The sequence below is a fragment of the Aspergillus mulundensis genome (genome assembly GCF_003369625.1).
Source record: "Aspergillus mulundensis strain DSM 5745 chromosome Unknown scaffold_6, whole genome shotgun sequence".
NCBI lineage: Eukaryota > Fungi > Ascomycota > Eurotiomycetes > Eurotiales > Aspergillaceae > Aspergillus > Aspergillus mulundensis.
In genome coordinates this window covers 703,987-722,638 of record NW_020797894.1, presented here as the reverse complement: position 1 = coordinate 722,638, position 18,652 = coordinate 703,987, and the positions used below count along the sequence as shown (strand labels likewise).

Below are 18,652 nucleotides of genomic sequence, written 5' to 3'. Positions count from 1 at the left end.
TCTTTCTACGATTCCATCAACTTTTTTTCTGGCGCATAGGTGATTGTTAGCATTGGCCGGGTCGGGTGGGCTATTCATGTTGTAGGGGGAGTCACAACGTGAGCCAATGGAAATGACAGGTCACTACCTGGGACAGGCTATTCTGTCTGTACCTGAGCGTTTTGACGCTACAATTGCCGTCGTTTTTTTTAGAGCCCAGTGGCTTACGCCAACTTCTGTCATACCCGCGTGAATATTATGAAAGCAAGATAATCTACCGCCCTGCCTATATCAGCGTACACGAGTGTAACCCAGCATAAACTCCACTCCTGGTCTTGAATATTCCATACACAGACAGCTCAACTCCGCATTAAGTTCACCAGACATGAAAAGAAACGACCTTGACGCAATGAACCGTACCAGAGAAACCCCATTAAACATATAGGTTGGCGAAGGAAATGAATCAAGAATCCCAGACCGCAGCCTTTGCCTTCTCTTCTGCCTCCATAGCCCTAGCCGCTTCTTCCTTTTCCTTATTCCTCCGTCTAATCTCCTGCTCCTTCACAGCCCGGTCATATGCTCTCTGTTCTTCCGTCCTTTTGGGAGCCCGAATTCCCAAGGCTCCGGCAATCAACCTTCCCGCAACAGCAGTCTGTTTCTCGGGTCGCCGGTTGGGGTCCCTTGCAGATGTCGACGTAGATGTCGGTTGTCCATACCCACCCGCCACCGTAGCCGCACTAGCAATCCACGGCTGTGACAGCTGCGGGGAGATCGGCGTGGGTGGGGGGTCGAGAGGGCCTTCTGCTATAGCGGGTGAGGTGACGAGACTCGCAGCGACATTTGGTGATTCTAGCTCGTCACCAGCTCTATCTGAGTCTGCATCTTGGTCGGAGAGGTCATCTTCCCACGAGTCGGCGACGACGGGAGCTTTCTTCTTCTTGGCTGGAAGGGCGGAGCTGGTTGTGAGCTTTGGCCGCGGGATGTCGGTTATGGAGGATGTCTTCTCGCCGATGTGCAGTTCGCGGAGGGAGGATTGGAGTTCTGAGGTTGCTGCTGCTGTGGTTGGGGATGTTGCTGCGACTGCGGACATTGGGGCGGCGTTAGCTGGGGGGATTTTTGGACAGGGTTGGCGAGGTAGTATAGCAGCCAAGATAGGTACTGGTACAGAGTACGATAAGTAGACAAGAGGCGGTTCTCAGATGTCAGCACAGCAGACAGAGCAGAGCAGAGCAGTTAAACGAGCAGAACAGCGATCGGAATAAGAACAAAGAAAGAAACAGACGAACCCTTCGCAACAGTCTTAGTCTTTGTAGCCATGCTCCACGCGTAAACCTTCTTATATACGGGGGGTCGATGGGGGATCGATGTTCTAGTCCGTGTCTGGACCGCGTCGAAAAGCTGGTTGTAGTTATTAATAGTCGATGTGCGATAATGTATGGCGTCAGTTCTGGAGTCTTGCTGCGTTTCAACCTTGACCCCGCCTTTAAGCCGGTGTGTGGTTAAGTCTCGTAATTGGGATGTGGGAGCGAAAACAATGGGGCCAGGGTTTCATGATTGGAAGGTCGCCGAGTTGGATGCTGGGACTGCTGAGCAAGACGATCGACGACGCCGGCCGAGAAGATCGACGGGACGGTCGACCTGAACATGACGGGGAGACCCAGGGGCCACAGACTGCATGTTCACACAACATGCATGTTATGCTCAGTCCTATCTGGGATCGATTGCGTACGGCTTGATATCACACTGAGGTTTACGGCAGATTTTTCTCCTGATAATTATCAATTAGACTTTTGGGCATTTTGCAGTCTGCACCGCCTCGAGGACCGTACCCCAGGTTCCCCATATCAAAAGGCTATATGGAGGCGGTTATTCGGCTGGAACTTTGCGCGAACTTTGTATCAAGGTGTGCGCGCCACTGCGTGGGCATGTGGCAGTACCTACGGTATTATGTATAGTTCCGACTCCCGAGAGATAGTCGCCTTTGACCAGCTTCCGAGAGAGCCTATCAACACAGCCCTAGACAGTAAGCCGCAGGGCCTCGGAAATGGTCGGTGAGTAGTCCGAGACCGGCGCGGAGTTCATGCATGACCCCAGATTTCCCGAGGTTGTTCACCAAAGCTCCCCAAGCCTTGTGTTTTTCTGGACCTCGATTATTCTCACACAGATTGTTATATAGTTAGACTGCTTATGAGAGGAGATAAAATTCTTTTCGGACTGTTGACGTCAAACGTTGTGGCCCCAACGCGATGCCCGGCTTGTGCTCGTTAACTGTGCGGGCGGGGAGAACGCCATACTTGCGAGCTTCATTACAGCAGATCAAGCACTTCTCCAGCTCGCTACGGACATGCGACTATGCGGATACACTTCCAAACCTCAAAATTGGGGCACACACCAGAGTTTTGTTCCAAGGATTCACCGGTAAACCGCCTGTGCCGGATATCCACTTCTCAGCTAACAAACAACTACAGGCCGACAGGTATACCTAGCTCGAATTAGAAACACAGAGCAAAGCTGACCTGCTAGGCCACGGCAAATGTGAAGGAATCTCTGGAATGGGGAACAAAGATTGTCGGAGGCGTTAAACCTGGTGTAGAAGGGGAACACCTTGGGTTGCCTGTCTTCCCATCTGTTAAAGCCGTGCGCTTCCAAAGACTTCAGTTATTAGACGGGCTCTGATATTGCAACAGGCTCAAGAGCGAGCGAAACCAGATGCCTCGGCAATCTATGTGCCAGGAAATCAGACAGCAAAGGCAATTGAGGAAGCCATCGAAGCTGAGATACCTCTTGTCGTTGCAGTGGCGGAGCACGTCCCGCTTCATGACATTCTCAGAGTGCCTATGCCTTCTCACTAAAAATGATCGAGTGTATACTGATTCGCGACAGCTCCACTCTATACTCAAAACGCAGTCCAAAACTAGACTCGTCGGCGCCAACTGTCCAGGGATAATATCAGCAATTGGGAAATGTCGCATTGGATTCCAGCCACTGCCGTGCTTCGCTCCAGGGAAGGTAGGAATCGTTGCGAAGTCCGGTACTTTAAGCTATGAGACTGTTGCTTCAACTACACGTGCGGGACTAGGCCAGAGTCTCTGCATCAGTATGGGCGGCGATCCACTCGCGGGAACGAACTTTGTCGACGCCCTGAAGATCTTTGAAAACGATCCGGATACAGAAGGTATAATCCTGGTTGGTGAAATTGGCGGGACAGCCGAAATGGATGCGGCCGAGTGGATTACGGAGTATCATCGCAGGACTACCAACCCGAAGTACGTGCTTCCTTCCACCTATCCTCCTTGATGCTAATAAGAAAGACCGATTATGGCTTTAGTCGGCGGTCGACAAGCTCCTCCCGGACGGATCATGGGCCATGCAGGCGCCTGGACAGCACCCGGTGAGCCAGGGCCGGAGGAGAAATATCAAGCTCTTGAGCGCGCGGGCGCGGTCATGGTTAACCACCCAGAGAAGTTTGGTGAGGGAATGAAGGCCCTTCTCTCCAACCGGTTTGGCACTACAAGCCATGGCGTAAGTATCTTACGCCTACCTGTTTAGGAGCATAGGAAAGCTCACAATATAGTCCGTATTCGGAAACCAGAGAAGAGGCATGCACACAATGAGACGAGCCATGCTAGGGCGCCAACAATCCCTTCCAAGAACCCAGTCCCGAACTCTATATATCAAGCAATTCCAAGCCCTCGACATGCTCAAACAAATTGGAATATCCGTTAATGAGACCACACCATCAGCGTCGGACTTTCACCTCTCCCTCACTATTGACAGAACCGCACTCTCTCCCGCGCTCATCGCCTCCACGTCCGCTGGCTTTGAGTCCAGCAGCTCTGTCCGTATTCCCTTCGCATATACTAAAGGAAGCTTTAGTGCTTCGGACTTAGTCGTCGCAGCGGTTGCGACTCAACTTGGTCTTTCAACGTCAGCACATGAGAAAATCGCAGAGCTTGTCCAGGCCCTGTGGCAGATTTTCAAACAGAAAGAGGCGTTTGTGTTGGAAGTTCGAGTGGGTGATAGTGCCCCTGGGAATGCTTTGGAGGTGCGGGGCGCGAGGTTTGGTTTTGATGATGCTGCCTTCCGGAGCTCATCACGGCAAAAGGATGTCCATGTTCTTCGAAGTGTCGAGGAAGAAGTTCCCGAGGAGGTGGAAGCAGAGAAGGACGGTATCGTCTACGTCAAGTACGTTGCAGTCCTAACCACACGAGCTTACCACTTCCTCTGACCATAGCACGAATATAGACTCAATGGCGAAGGAAGCATCGGTACTTTAGGTGAGACTTGAGTCCTCCTCATCTATCCACTGCGGCAAACTAATTGGAGTCAAATAACAATAGTCAACGGCGCTGGCCTAGCGATGAATACTGTCGACGCCCTTACGCACCACGGCGGCTCATGCGCCAATTTCCTCGACACTGGCGGCAAGGCGACTTCTGAGACAGTCAAGTCCTCCTTCCGGTTCATAGCCTCGGACCCTCGAGTCAAGGCCATCTTTGTGAATATCTTCGGCGGCTTGACGAGGTGTGACATGATTGCTGAGGGCATTATTCTTGCGTTCAGAGATCTGAAGATGAGCGTGCCGGTGGTGGTGAGGCTGAGGGGGACGAACGAGGAGAGTGGACAGAAGATGGTATGTATACATCTCTCTATCTTTTATTCTCTTGCTCAGCGTGCCTGATTTTGTGTTAAGGAGGTATGGTGCTGACACTGACGTCCTGTAGATTGCGGAGAGTGGGCTTCCGCTGCATGCATTTGATAGTTTCGAGGACGCGGCAAAGAAGGTCATTAGTCTTGCAAGGGGACAGTAGAGGGTGGTAGATTAGAAGTCCACGGGTATATACCGGGTATAGAATAGTCCACCGAATTTTTAGATCTAGAAGAAAAAGACAGTTTTATAAGGTACGGCAAGGTATCAGTGCATGCTTGGTGATACCGGATGCTCAAGGTTGTTGCACAAGGCCCAGCACGAGAAGCTTCAGCTTCCGTCGTAAACCACTTTCTTTCAATAATATGCCAGGCCAAGCATCCCATATTAATCTCAACATAATGGTTGGAATCGAGAGAATAAAAGAGCCGAGGTTCATTTGCGTTCGCCACTCCGCAGCCAATCACAATCAAGCCGGCTCTGAGTCGCTCCGGCTCCGGCCCAGAAGGGAAATCCTTGGGCATCCCGCCGAGGCCGAAAGACCTCTGCCACCAAGTCAACCAGACACTGACTGTCCGGAGTAGATATCTGAAGATCTCATGTCCGAGGCAACTCTCTAGGGCAAATCATTGTCTGTCTTCCAGATCGTTGACCGATCCATGTCTCACCGCTGACCGTTCGCTCCTTATTCCACTCTCGTTAACACCTCCGGGCCCCATATTCCTCCGTCGCCATGCCGTCCTCAACGTTTATTCGGATGGTCTCCACTGCATCCAGGCTCCATGTTTCTTGTCCTTCTACAAAAGCCCTGGGCTTAGCCCGTTTCCCTCACTTTCCTTTGTCGTCACGCTCTCTTCAACGCTCTTACAACACCATCGGTAGGTCGCGTCTCCTGTTCTGCCACGGATTCGTGTTGCTAACTGCCAGGCTCTCGAAGGTACTCCGTACACAAAACCGCCCTCACGTCTCCGTCGCTTGTTTGGATTTACATTTCTCGCCGCATTTGCATTTGGTTTTGGCATTGGCGGCCAGGTTACAAAAGATTTTCTGCCCGCCATGCTCAGCCCCGCCCCAACAGATGAGGAAACCCTCACCATGTTTACTCCTTCGGATGAGCTGTCGCAAAAAGTCGAAAAACACATCCAGAACCACCCGCTGTTTGTATCACTGCGGGAAGACCCTGCATACGTCCAATCGAGGCCGTACATGAAGATCCCAGAGAAGATCCGTGACCGCAGTCTCACGGCCGGTACCCTGTCGAACTCGGGGGGCATCGTTGTTCCCCCAACCGCATTCTACAACAACGACACAAACACTCTGGTTACCTTCTTTTATCTCGGCTCCAGGGTCTCCGGTCATCCAGGGATTGTGCACGGCGGCTTCCTTGCCACGCTCTTGGATGAGGGCATGGGACGTTGCGCTTTCCCCGTCCTACCCAGCAAGGTTGGCGTGACTGCGAACCTGAACGTCGACTACCGGCGCCCGGCCATGGCAAACTCCTACTTTGTCATGCGCGCGCAGGTAACGAAGTCTGAAGGCCGCAAGGCCTGGGTTGAGGCGCGCATTGAAACTCTTCCCGAGGAGGGGCAGGAGCCGGATGTGCTTGTTGAAGCCAAGTCCTTGTTCATCGAGCCAAAGAATGCGTCCATGGTATGTTTTACTCGTGATGTTCTATTCGTTATCAGCGGACAGGTCTAACCAGTTGCAGGCGCCATTGCACAAATTCGTCAACTAAGCCTGTTAACAAACCTACAACGAATTGAATGGTGGACACATAATGATTGCGGTATTTGACGTATAGAGGAGATATGTTGGTTTCATTCTTGTACATAGTTCTACAGTTCTAGATAAGATATATTAGACTTAATAAATTACCTTAGTCTTTATGTTCGGATATTCAGAGAGAAACACAAGAAAATCAGTTGCCTGGGTTGTAACTTGGAGTCACTATACTATTACTCCGTAGTATAGGCTCCGCAGTGCCCCGACCGCCTCCGCCAACCGCAGCTTCGGGCAATAATCCAACCGGACAGCTACCCACTACATCACTTATCCCCGACCTCCAGCTTCCATCACAAGTGTCCCATGCCTTGTCAGGTGCGGCGATAGCTCTCTTTTATATTTCGCCTCCTCCACAGCCTTCGTCATGTCCAAATCAACCAAGTACCTCCTTGTTTCCCTCCCCTCATCCATCACTCCCTCGCACCACCGGGATGATGCCCTTGACGCCATCACAACTACTGTCGCCGCGGATAACGGCACCGTCGCTCCTTTTCCAATTCCGGAATTCAAGATCGGTACCCTCGATGCCCTTGTGCAACAAGCGGACGAGTTGGCCAAGCTAGAGGCTGCCTGTCAGGGTGTGGTCAGCAAGGTCGGCGATGCGTTGAAGAATATCCTGGACGGTGACGAGGCGCAGATTGAGAAGATGAAGACGGTGAACGATAGTACGTCCGGCTTTGAGTCCTCCATTTGCTGTATTGCGGGGTGTATCTGACATAAGGTAGAGCCTGTGGATCAGTACCTCCGGACGTTCTCATGGAATAAAGTCAAATACCGCGCCGACAGGTCGCTATCTGAGTTGATTGATCTCTTACAAAAGGTACGCTCAGCGGGAATGATATCGATCCAAGCTAACTTGTGGCAGGAAGCCGTCAGCATCGACAGTGACCTCCGATCGAAATACTCGCAGTACAACCAGATCAAGAATACATTGGCTACTCTTCAACGGAAACAAACGTGAATTGCCCAGCTTTATACTCGCGGAGCCCTAGCTAACTTAACTAGCGGAAACCTATCCACCAAGTCCCTTGCATCCGTTGTTGATCCCCGCAGACTCGTCCAGGACTCCGAATACATCGAGACACACCTCGTAGCCGTCCCAGCGCAGCAAGTGAAAGACTTCCTCAAGACCTACGAGACGGTATCGCCCATGGTTGTTCCTCGTTCCGCGAACTTGGTCGCCTCCGACGATGAGTTTACCCTGTACGCCGTTACGACATTCCGCAAGCATAGCACCGAGTTCGTCCACAAGTGTCGCGAGCAGAAATGGATTCCCCGTGACTTCAAGTACGTGGAAGGCGGAAAGGAGGAGGAGCGTCGGGAGGTGGAGAGGGTAGGCGGCGACGAGCGCAAGCTCTGGGGTGAGACACTGCGACTGGGCCGGACGTCATGGAGCGAGGCCGTCATGGTATGGGTACATGTGCTTGTCCTCCGGGTATTTGTGGAGACGGTGCTCCGCTACGGTCTTCCGCTGGACTTTGTCTGCACGCTTGTGAAGGTATGTACCGCACATATATCCGAGAAGCTAAGACTAATTGCCAGCAGACACCGAGCTCGAAGCACGCCGATAAAGCCAAGAAGAACCTCGATGATAAGTACTCGTACCTGGCCGGGAACGCATTCGGACGAGACAAGAAGGGCCGGGTCAAGAAGGAGGATCCGAACGAGATGCATGGCGTTGAGGGCGGTGGTGCAGACTACACGGCCTACGTGTATTACGATTTCGAATTCAATTGATCCGGCCGGGTTATTTTGTCTATATTCTACCTGGTTGGTTACTGAACTGCATGTTGGTAGCGTACATATACCGTATCTGAGCCTGAATTGAGCAATTGTTTTTAGCTTCATAAGTAACGTGCTAATCCATGGCCATATACTTGAAATTGTGGCACACATCAGCAATCATGCTCGCATGAGATGAGGACAAGTCTTGGACTCCGTCCCGAAGTCGGTGTCCCCCCGCGGTTTCAAGAGCCCCGCCAACCCATTTTTATTACGCGGCATTCTGTCGCCCCTTCTTATTCCTCTTCCCTCCCTCCAGCCCTCCTAATCACTCAATCCTCTATAGAATATAGGTGACCTGCTCAATTGTTCAAAATGGCCACGTACGAAATCCCCTTCTACCATCCCAAAACCCTAGCATTCCTCCGCCATCAACACCCAACTAACCCCACCATCTAGGAACATCACCCACCACGCCGGCATCACGCGCAAGGAGCGCAATGACCTCCGCAAGCAACAAGGTCTCACAATCTGGCTGACCGGTCTCTCCGCCTCCGGAAAGTCCACCATCGCTGTCGAACTCGAAAGACAGCTGCTGGCGCGCGGCCTGCACGCCTACCGCCTGGACGGCGACAACGTCCGCTTCGGTCTCAACAAGGATCTCGGTTTTTCTGATGCCGACCGTAACGAGAACATCCGCCGCATCGCGGAGGTCGCGAAGCTCTTCGCTGACAGCTCTTCCATCGCCATCACATCTTTCATCTCGCCGTTCCGCGCGGACCGTGACACAGCGCGCAAGCTGCATGAGGTTCCTACACCTAATGATACGACCGGTCTGCCGTTTGTGGAGGTCTTCGTTGATGTTGACCTCAAGGTTGCGGAGGCTCGCGATCCAAAGGGGCTGTACAAGAAGGCGCGCGAGGGCGTGATCAAGGAGTTCACTGGCATTAGTTCTCCGTACGAGGCTCCTGAGAAGCCCGAGGTTCACATCAAGAACAACGACGATCTGCCGATTGCGGACGCTGTGAAGCAGATCATCGACTACTTGGACGGCAAGCAGCTGCTCAAGGCTTAAATAGAGTTATACATGGTGGGCAGATTCGGTGCGTCGCTGGGTTGAAGGCAATTTATCTTCCATTGCAGGTATTATGGAGGATGGTATGGTGTGTCGCTGGATAGACATGCGTGCATATAGACGCTCTTGTATCTGTTATATACCAATGTCTGTACATAGACTCAGTTATACGGCTGATACGAACAGGTTCTGACCTCCGGGGCTTAATCACTCTCAAATGCGATTTCCAACTTCAGTGTCGGACTCAAGAATAGTCCGGATCAAAACATGTTGTCCCAATCATTTGCGCGTCGGGGAGTCCAGGTGGTCACGCGTCAGTCCACGACCTTGGCGAATGACTTCGAACATTCATATCCCCTGCATCTCTGTGACCTTTCGCGGTCCAGATCTTGATGGCCTATCCCTGTTCGAAGATGCTGACATCTGCAAGGTTGTACCATGGCCATGAGACCTAGATCAAATGATTCCGACTCTCCCCTGCATGATGCAGGTAGGTGCATCATGTCGACGCCGTGACGACCCCGGCCACCGATCATCAGGGGCGTTTGCTTGATCGAAAATGACTTCTATTAGCGCCGAAATGAACTCCTCAGGTCTGAGGAAGTGGCTACCCTGTTCCTCCCCCGTGGTTGTGCCGACATACCTGGCCCCATTCTAGAGGAGCGAACCTCAACTCCAGAACCGCGGCACAATAATCCATTGACTGTTGAGACTCTCGTTCTACTGCTATACAAGGTTGCTCTGTTCCGATGATCCATCCGTTGTTTCTCGCGCTGCTCCGGGTCGCGCTGGTCAGTGGGCTCGATGCTCCTTCTGCTGCTGTTGATGATTACGACGTGCTGCAGTACGTGAATCCACTGATAGGAAGCACAAATGGAGGTACTTTCACGAAGGAGTACTTAGCTACTATCAGTCTCTCTCTAACTTGTCGAAGGAAACGTGTTTGCCGGAGCGACGATCCCCTATGGGATGGCCAAAGCCGTCGCGGATACGGACTCCCCAAGCAGACAGGGGGGCTTTACCTTTGACAACAGTAATATAACTGGATTCTCCAGTCTGCACGACTCTGGGACAGGAGGACAGCCTTCCCTTGGAAACTTTCCGCTGTTCCCCTACGTATCATGCACAGACGACAAGGTCAATGGCTGCACCTATCCGAAGAGAACGCGGAAAACCACATATGACCGGGACTCTGTCGTTGCCAGCCCCGGGTACTTCGGCTTGACTTTGAGCTCCGGTATCCAGGTGCACATGACTGCGACCCATCATACATCCCTGTTTCGCTTCCGGGTTGCGTCCGGCCAGACTACCAGTCCCCTCATCCTATTGGACCTCACTGATCTGTCTGATTCGCGGCAAGATAACGGTACGATCTTTGTTGATGAGACCACGGGTCGACTGACAGGTTATGCACGCTTTCTACCTAGCTTTGGCAGTGGCTCTTATGTGCCCTATTTCTGTGCAGACTTTGACAGCGACGCGGGAATCCGGGATAATGGGATCTTCGTCAATTCTCGAGCAGATACCAGCGTGAAGAACCTTACGGTATCCAGAAGCATCAACGGTTATCCTCTTCCGGTAGGCCTTCTTGCTTATCATCAGTGCACGGCTGATAAATATAGGCCGGGGGCTTTGTTCGATTCAATCATAATGTAAACCACACGATCTTAGCCCGCGTCGGACTGAGCTTCATTAGTACTGCTCAGGCGTGCCGCAACGCTGAAGATGAAATACCTAACTTCGACTTCGATGCTACCAGGTCTGCTGCAGTTAATGTATGGACAAGGAAGTTGGCCCCTATCCGTGTCTCCAGAACAGGAGTTGGCTCTTCGGTCCTCACCAACTTCTATAGCGGCATTTACCGGACCATGGTCAACCCTCAGGACTACACAGGAGAAAACCCGCTCTGGAGGAGTGCTGAGCCCTACTTTGACTCTTTTTACTGGTAGGAAAGTCCTGCTGCAGAAGAACGCTTCTAAACCGTCTGTAGCCTCTGGGATTCTTTCCGGTCACAGCTTCCCTTTCTGACGATTGTTGATCCTTCAGCCGTGTCAAGGATGGTCCGGTCGTTGATTGACACGCAGCGACATCTAGGTTGGCTTCCTGATTGCCGCATGTCTTTATGCAAAGGTATACTTCAAATTCCTTGAACTACGACGTGTTGATAACAGAATCACTGCTAGGCTATACGCAGGGAGGCTCCAATGCGGATGTGGTCCTTGCTGACGCATATGTCAAGGGCCTGTCCGAGGGTATTGACTGGGATAATGGGTATGCAGCTGTTCAAAAGGATGCGGAAGTGGAACCGTATGATTGGAGCAATGAAGGCCGCGGGGGCTTAGCAAGCTGGAGAATCCTCAATTACATCCCTGTCGAAGACTTTGACTATCTGGGTTTTGGGACAATGACACGGAGTGTATCTCGCACCTTGGAATACTCCTACAATGACTTTACCATTGCCCAGATGGCTCGTGGTCTCAACAAAACAGGCGATGCGGAAAAATATGAAGCAACAAGCAGATACTGGCAGAATTTATTCAGAGCCGATCAGACTTCTGTCATATCTGGTGCAGATACCGGCTTCAAAGGCTTCTTCCAACCGAGGAATCTGAACGGTACTTGGGGGTATCAGGTCAGTGGCCAGATTCTTCAAATCATTCGATCGCTCTCTCTAACGCGTCATAGGACCCGATGGCATGCTCTAACATTGACGGGAGCGGCCGTGCCTGTTCCTTGCAAAACACCGGCGCAGAAACGTTCGAGTCTAGCTTGTGGGAATACCAATTGTGAGTCTCCCTGCTGTGCCTCATGTTCAAATACTTATTCTTCAGTTTCACCCCCCACGACATGTTGACACTGGTCACTCTCCTCGGCGGCCCTGCAGAATTCACCCGTCGGCTCGATTATCTTCATGACCGAAATATCACCTACATCGGTAACGAACCTTCCTTTCTGACCGTGTTCCAATATCATTACGCCGGCCGACCAGGGAAGTCTACTGCCCGCGCCCACTTTTACATTCCACGCTTCTTTAGCCCTACACCAGCAGGTCTCCCCGGCAACGATGACTCAGGCGCCATGGGCTCCTTTGTCGCGATGACGATGATGGGACTTTTTCCAAACCCTGGCCAGAACGTGTACTTAATAACTGCTCCATTCTTCGAAGCAGTGGATATCACAAGCCCTCTCACGAACCGAACGGCAAAGGTAAGGACAGTCAACTTCGATCCTACATACCAGAGTATATACATTCAGTCTGCGACACTTAATGGAGAGCCTTATTCGCGGAATTGGATCAGCCATGACTTCTTTACCGAGGGGGGTGAGCTTGTTCTCACCCTTGGGAGGAATGAGAGTAGATGGGGGACGTCGGCTGATGATCTCCCGCCTTCTTTGCCGGTGGTTGCTCCTGGGCCGTCAGTTGATGATATTTAGACTTCCAACGCGCTTTCTCCTTGCCGTCGGCTGATGTCTACCTATACGATTGATGTTTTAGGGTCTCACCATGCACGTGACAAGGGAGGAAGAATATTGGAGTTCTATCACTGATCTCGATGAGGTATTACATCGTGCGGCGATACTTAGCTAGCATGTCAAAAAAAAAGGCCTCGACTGTAGGAAGCAATTCCTGTGCTCTGGACAGATGGCTATGCCGAGGTCTACTCCTTGAAGCCATTCGATGCCACGAGTTTCAAAGCAATGAATGCACACGTAGGGTTCCAACGTTTTGGCCATTCTGGTTTATGTATATATTCTCCAAAGATTATACACTCAGTGAAATTACCGTGATATCTCGACTAGTTCCTCTATCCTCTTCACCTCCTGCGGTTCAGCCAGCAAAGCCGAGACATACTCACGAAGCCTCTCATCTCTCGCTGCCACCTTCTCCACCACTCCGGGCCAGAAGACTATCAGCAACTTCATGATTCCATGGTCGTACCCCCCATTTGCTGCTGCTGCCATAACCACATCTTCTGTAACCCGAAGTGCTCCAAATCGGCAGCTCATGAGCATCGTCAGAACCACATAACCTTGGCTCTTATTTGCTGCTACTGCCTTGACTACCTCTTCTGTAATGGTTATCTTCTCAGGGTAAGAGGCCAGCAATGGGCGCACAAACATTCCGGCGAACTGGCGATGTGCTGCCATCGCTATGACGGTGTCTTCGGCTATTACCGTTGTCTCGCCTTGACTGTCTAGCAGGAGGTCTATAATCTTTTGGGTTCTGTAGCCGGATGCTACTGCATTGACCATGACTGGCGTAAGCCTCATTTCCTCGCGCCGGTGAGCTAGTAACAAAGCTAGAATGTCAGGGCCCTTGAAGGCATTGTTCGCTGCTGCTGCGGTGATCACGTCATCTGTGACCTTCACCTCGTCAGGTCGATGGTCTAGCAGCGAGGTCAAGAATGTGTACCCGTGCCTGCCGTTTCCTGCCGCTGCTTTGACGACTTTTTCTGTTACTTTCGTGTCCTCGGATTGACTGGCCAGTACTAAGCCCATCAGTCCGTCCTCCGAAATGGGCTTGTGTGAGACTTTGACTTGCTGGCCTTCGACCGCAGAGTAAATTGCCAATGCTCGGTACATGTTCTGTGCCGCACGCACCATGGTATCTATAGTGGCCGGCGTTGATTCCAATGTCTCGTCCAGAACTGTAATGGCCACTTCGTCCGTGGACGGAAGTCTGGCCGGTCCAAGGCTTGCGACGATGCTCTCGGCTGCCGACTCTGGATATATATAAATGTCCGCCCTGTTCCGCAAAGGAGAGTTTTCCGCAGCCAAAGCATCGTTTAGACGCGCGATAAGGAACCTAGCGGGCTTCGGATGGCCTTGTTCAATGAGCCATTGCCATGCCGGTTTTTCCTTGACTCGCACTGCGCAACTGGCTCCTCTGTCCACCAATTCAACGGCAACTTCAGTTGCTCTGCCCATCAGCGCCAATATGAGCGCTGTCAGCCCGTCGTTATTTGGTGCGTCTATGAATTGCTGCTTGGCTTTGCTTGTGGACAGTAAGATCTTCACTGAGGCTAAGCAATTATTTTTCGCAGCCCAATGGAGAGGCGACTGGCCCTCATCGTCCGTGGTATTGCAAGCTACTCTCGTGTCCTTTGCAAGCAACTCAACGACCGAGTCGTGTCCACCTGCAGCAGCGTATGAGAGTGGAGTTTGACGGGCCTTATCATCTTTGTTCGGGAAAGCGCCTGCTTCAATGAGCACTCGGACGGCTCTCAGGTTTCCGCTTTCAGCAGCATATGACAGTGCTGTCCGTTGAAGTTTATCTTCCAAGTCAGGTGCTGCTCCGATCTCTAAGAGCCCGATGAGCACCTCTATCCAGCCCCGAATGGCGGCCCAATGGAGCGGCGTGCGTCCTTCTTCGTCTACCTGATTGGAGTTGACTCCTTGCCGCAGTAACGCCAACGTTTCCACGTGCTGGTTCTGTCTCATCGCATCCAGAATGCTAGAGCCTTGCAGCTGGCTCTGGGTTTGGATAGCGTAGAAGACCGCTTCGTAGCGCAACAAGGTCTCCTCCACTGCCGCTGAACGCTTGCCTTTCTCCTTGGTTACCCAAGCTATCCCCTGGGAGAGATCAAATTGACCTCGGTTGTTGCCGCTCTTGTCCAGTATTCCCCAGCGGTAAAACTCCCCAAGTGCAATCGTTGACTTCTGCTGTTCGGCCAAAGTCTTGGACATTCGCCAGGCCCAGTCCAGCAGGGCATGAGCATGTTTCCAATCTCCTCGTTTCCTTGCATCAGAGGCCGCTAGCCTGGCGGTATCCAAGCACTGACTTGCTGATGGAAGTCGCGACCTCGCTTGCAGCACAGGAACTATACATAAATATGCGTCTTCTCTTGACCCAAGGCCAGTTTCCAGAAAAATCTGAACAAGTTTTGACAGCTTATCGTTCACCAAGATGAAGTCATTGGATCCCATGCCCGGCTTCGTCGTGCCACCGAAACTGTCGGTGATGCTGGCAGCTGCGCTGAGAAAGGACATAAAGATATCTTGAGCGCAGGCATCCACGAGACAACAGTTGACGGGAACAGTAAGAACGTCCTGCGTGCCTGCCTTGACCGAGTTCAGACCAAATAACGGAGCACCCTTTCTGCCGACCATGTTCTCTCTTTGGGGCTTTCGTTTTAAGCCATCCATCCATAGAACGAGGTCAGCCTCATCGTTTTGCGTGGCCTTACTTATGACCCTCTTGTAATTGTGCCCGCTTGGGCCTCCTGGATACCTCCCCTCCCAATGGCCTCTCCAAGGCCTGTTCTTCCAAGACCATGTCCACAGACCTAGCACAGCTTCCAACTCTGGAAGCTCAACTTTCCAAGCACTGGACTCGGTTTCCCTTCGTACTGCAAGGAATACAGGATCCCTTTTCGAGTGTGGGCTATAAAAAACAGTGGCAACGCTCAATGCCCAGTGAAAAGAGGATACATCTCTCCACTCCTCTTTTATGTTTCTGGTGTCAGAAAACATGATCTCCGCAGTTCCTTCAATGAGGATCTGAAGTTTCCTAGCACAGTTCCGAACTTCCACATGCTGATCGTCCCATGTCGCCAGAGTACTTATCTGGTTTCCGGCCATCGTCAGTTGTGCCAGCCGGGCTCGATATTTGAAAAGGCGGACCGCCAAACACGGCCTGGGAGGCCGCCATTCCTGTTGTTGTCCCGGATATTGTTTTCGTGTACTATCGTGCTCATCTTTTTGGGCCTCCGAAATGAGCTTTACTTCCTCTGTGTCGCATTTCGACCTGAACCCGGCAATTGTGCGAGCCTTGTCATCATGCGGTTTCCCGATGAAAACAGATCCGTCTTCTGTCTTGGAATCGCTTTGCTCTTCAATGGGGCCACTGAAGACAAACCAGCACTGGTCCCTGTTGGACCTTTTCGCTTCAAAGTGCAATGCTTGCCAGTCAAGTTCATGGCCTTGGACTTCCTCAATAATATGTCGAAGCTTGTTCTCATCTTTATCAAATCGTCGAGCACGAAGCCCGGCACGTATGATGCTCATCACCAACATGGCTCCAAGCTGAAAGACCGCCACCGAGGAATGCATCGCCCTTAGCCCGATGAATTGCTGAATGAATCCGCCCATTGTCGCACTGATCGCGACCCAAACCAGGAAGACCGGCTCATAGCCCTCGTCTTTGTATGAAGAAACATAATCATCCAGAGCCTTATTTGTGTCACTGTAAGCAAATGCGTCGAAGACCTGATCTCCTACAGCCTGATTTCCTGGCTGTAGCCAATGCAGCCGACTCTGTGTGTCTGGCGAGTCTGATTTCTTCTTGAATCTGCGCTCCTTAGTGCTCTGCTCGACCAGTCGAGCACAGAGAAACATCCCGCTGCACTGTAGCAGGGTACCGGTCAGCATCAGTGGGAATGCCCAGGGGTCTGGGGAACGACCATCTTTATCCCAGCGAAGACGATATGTCACAACCGCACCAAATATTAGCACCGCAGCCTGTATCAGAAATCCAATCAACGCAGCAGCCCAGAACACCCAGTCAGGCTGTCTTTTGATTCCAATATTCAGTGATAAATTAGGGTTGCGAGCTGCTAGCTCGTTGTCCGCATCCAGCTTCTTGGCCTCTGTTACTGGCTCTGCCCTTGTCGACTTCTCCCCAAGGAGAGTCCCAATTCCACTGCTAGTCTCTGTCCACTCCTCGACCCCTTTCTCGGTCGACCGGTATTCTCTGAACGTGAAGATACCGGCCCTAAACCTGCTCCGTTTTCCATGGTCGTCATAAAAGTCATTCGAGGCCGGGTCTTGAACGACTTCCAGGATTTTCGGCCGCCCAAATACGCGCGCAATTCCTCCATTGTTATATAGCTCGCTGACGCTACGGCTCGTCGAGGAGCACAGCTCCGCCTCGACAGTGCCACCTCCTTCCTGGGCTCGTCCGATGAAAGCGCGAAGGGACGAGCTGCCGCAAACACGAATGGCTGAAACGACTGCCGTGAGAATACCGAGCGGAGCCATGGCGAAGATGAAGTTATCCAGCGGAGATAGAGATTCACTGAGAAATTGCTTTGTGGCCTGTTCTCCGAATAGCGCAATGAGCGGCGAGAGGTCAGTAGCGAGATTATTCGAGAAATCATCCCAAGCATCATCGGCTTGTGCACCCCATATCATGGAAGCGCACCAGACGAGCCATATCGAAAACACGCGCATCGAGAAGGGCTTTCTCTAAGTCGATTACTTGGGAGAGGTCCACAAGCAGTAGAGTCCGCGATGAGCACTGGCACAAGCGATCCCAGGTCATAGCAAAAAGGTTTAGAATAATTCATGATCAGGCTGGCGAGATGCGTTTGCAATTCTGCCTCATCCAGAAGCGCTTACAGCTTGGCCAATCAACTCTGAGCGAGCACTGCGCCAGCTCAGCCTGGGCGCTAAGCGCTCATGTTCGTGTAATAAGAAGCGTACATGGTGTCTACCCTTGGCCGCTAAGTCAGGATAATCCTGGCTCATCCTGGGGATATATTGACGAATCATGTGTAGCGACTTGTTCTTACTTTATTGAATGTTGTTGGTGGATCGGAGCCCTTGGGTCTATGGACCACGAGGCTATCTGTCGTTGTTCAGAATCGCTTTGAATCATGGCACGGTGGGCTAGATACTCAGCCATCGAACAACGGCGGAGATTAGGAGTGTCCTTGGAGCCCAGCACGGCTCTATGAAGCAGTCGGTGGACGAAATAGGTATGTCATCCTCAATCCCATCTTTGCGGGGTACGAGGTCGAGGTCGACATCGGCCGCCGCAGCTTATGGGTATTTCCTTTGGAAAACTAAGCGCTTCGAATCCTAGTCCATTCCACATCGCTCCTGTTTTCAAAGACCACTGTATTGCTCATCTTCTGCCAGCGCAATATCGCCAGAGTCATCGTCCCGTCGTCCCGTCCTCTCGCAATAGCGCTTCTCGAATGCGAGAATGCTGGTTTGCGCTTAGTATGCGGCAACAATTTTGCGATCGTGACATAGCTCTTCTCGGGTCGGTGATGATGTTTTGGACTCTTGGACGGGGTAGGTACTGTAGTTGACGTCGCAGCCAGAGTGAACTTTGCGGGGGTGCTCGATTTTTGCTGCTTTGACGGGACTCGGAATGGGACTCTGATGCCGTATAGGTAATGCTAGCTTCATGCTGAGGATGAACGAATCAAGACAGTCAGATTTATTAAAGAAGATAGGTGAGGAAGACTCGTGTAGGAGTTGGCCCAAAAGATGGCGGCGCGGGTCCCAGCCACTTCCACAGGGCCACTCTAGGCACATCTAGGTACCGTACCTGAGCGCCTGTTTCCTTCTGAGTCCTCACAACGTACACAGTTTTTATGATAGACCACCCCGCACCACGTCGTCTTCTAGCATAGCCCTGATAACTCATGGTCAGATGCGGCGGTGTCTGAAACATTCTATTCTCCCTCATGGTCAACCTGGCCGCGCTTTATCTC

General features: G+C 51.9%; 7 protein-coding genes across 7 annotated transcripts; 5 read left to right on the top strand and 2 right to left on the bottom strand.

Annotated features, from left to right (window-relative positions):
• Positions 1 to 442: 442 nt before the first annotated feature.
• On the bottom strand, positions 443 to 1,069 carry DSM5745_06455 (uncharacterized protein; the record flags this gene model as incomplete). Its single annotated transcript, XM_026748471.1, has 1 exon — positions 443 to 1,069. One exon carries the CDS (start codon positions 1,067 to 1,069, stop codon positions 443 to 445), a length of 627 nt encoding a protein of 208 aa, XP_026602775.1.
• A 1,156-nt stretch (positions 1,070 to 2,225) lies between these two features.
• On the top strand, positions 2,226 to 4,790 carry DSM5745_06454 (putative succinyl-CoA synthetase subunit alpha; the record flags this gene model as incomplete). Its single annotated transcript, XM_026748470.1, has 10 exons — positions 2,226 to 2,397; positions 2,448 to 2,455; positions 2,503 to 2,616; positions 2,667 to 2,810; positions 2,863 to 3,245; positions 3,291 to 3,501; positions 3,554 to 4,164; positions 4,225 to 4,256; positions 4,320 to 4,612; positions 4,704 to 4,790. 10 exons carry the CDS (start codon positions 2,226 to 2,228, stop codon positions 4,788 to 4,790), a joined length of 2,055 nt encoding a protein of 684 aa, XP_026602774.1.
• An 893-nt stretch (positions 4,791 to 5,683) lies between these two features.
• Positions 5,684 to 6,362, top strand: DSM5745_06453 (PaaI family thioesterase; the record flags this gene model as incomplete). Its single annotated transcript, XM_026748469.1, has 2 exons — positions 5,684 to 6,277; positions 6,336 to 6,362. The coding sequence occupies 2 exons, from the start codon at positions 5,684 to 5,686 to the stop codon at positions 6,360 to 6,362; spliced, it is 621 nt and encodes a 206-aa protein (XP_026602773.1).
• A 411-nt stretch (positions 6,363 to 6,773) lies between these two features.
• DSM5745_06452 (H(+)-transporting V1 sector ATPase subunit C) lies at positions 6,774 to 8,146 on the top strand (the record flags this gene model as incomplete). The annotated part of the gene is made up of 5 exons (XM_026748468.1): positions 6,774 to 7,074; positions 7,135 to 7,229; positions 7,275 to 7,366; positions 7,415 to 7,907; positions 7,955 to 8,146. 5 exons carry the CDS (start codon positions 6,774 to 6,776, stop codon positions 8,144 to 8,146), a joined length of 1,173 nt encoding a protein of 390 aa, XP_026602772.1.
• Positions 8,147 to 8,506: 360 nt separating this feature from the next.
• Positions 8,507 to 9,206, top strand: DSM5745_06451 (adenylyl-sulfate kinase; the record flags this gene model as incomplete). Its single annotated transcript, XM_026748467.1, has 2 exons — positions 8,507 to 8,514; positions 8,591 to 9,206. 2 exons carry the CDS (start codon positions 8,507 to 8,509, stop codon positions 9,204 to 9,206), a joined length of 624 nt encoding a protein of 207 aa, XP_026602771.1.
• A 749-nt stretch (positions 9,207 to 9,955) lies between these two features.
• On the top strand, positions 9,956 to 12,641 carry DSM5745_06450 (glycoside hydrolase family 92 protein; the record flags this gene model as incomplete). Its single annotated transcript, XM_026748466.1, has 7 exons — positions 9,956 to 10,085; positions 10,141 to 10,784; positions 10,829 to 11,151; positions 11,197 to 11,336; positions 11,378 to 11,838; positions 11,892 to 11,992; positions 12,038 to 12,641. The coding sequence occupies 7 exons, from the start codon at positions 9,956 to 9,958 to the stop codon at positions 12,639 to 12,641; spliced, it is 2,403 nt and encodes an 800-aa protein (XP_026602770.1).
• A 345-nt stretch (positions 12,642 to 12,986) lies between these two features.
• Positions 12,987 to 17,378, bottom strand: DSM5745_06449 (ankyrin repeat domain-containing protein; the record flags this gene model as incomplete). The annotated part of the gene is made up of 1 exon (XM_026748465.1): positions 12,987 to 17,378. The coding sequence occupies one exon, from the start codon at positions 17,376 to 17,378 to the stop codon at positions 12,987 to 12,989; it is 4,392 nt and encodes a 1,463-aa protein (XP_026602769.1).
• Between the last annotated feature and the right edge of the window lie 1,274 nt (positions 17,379 to 18,652).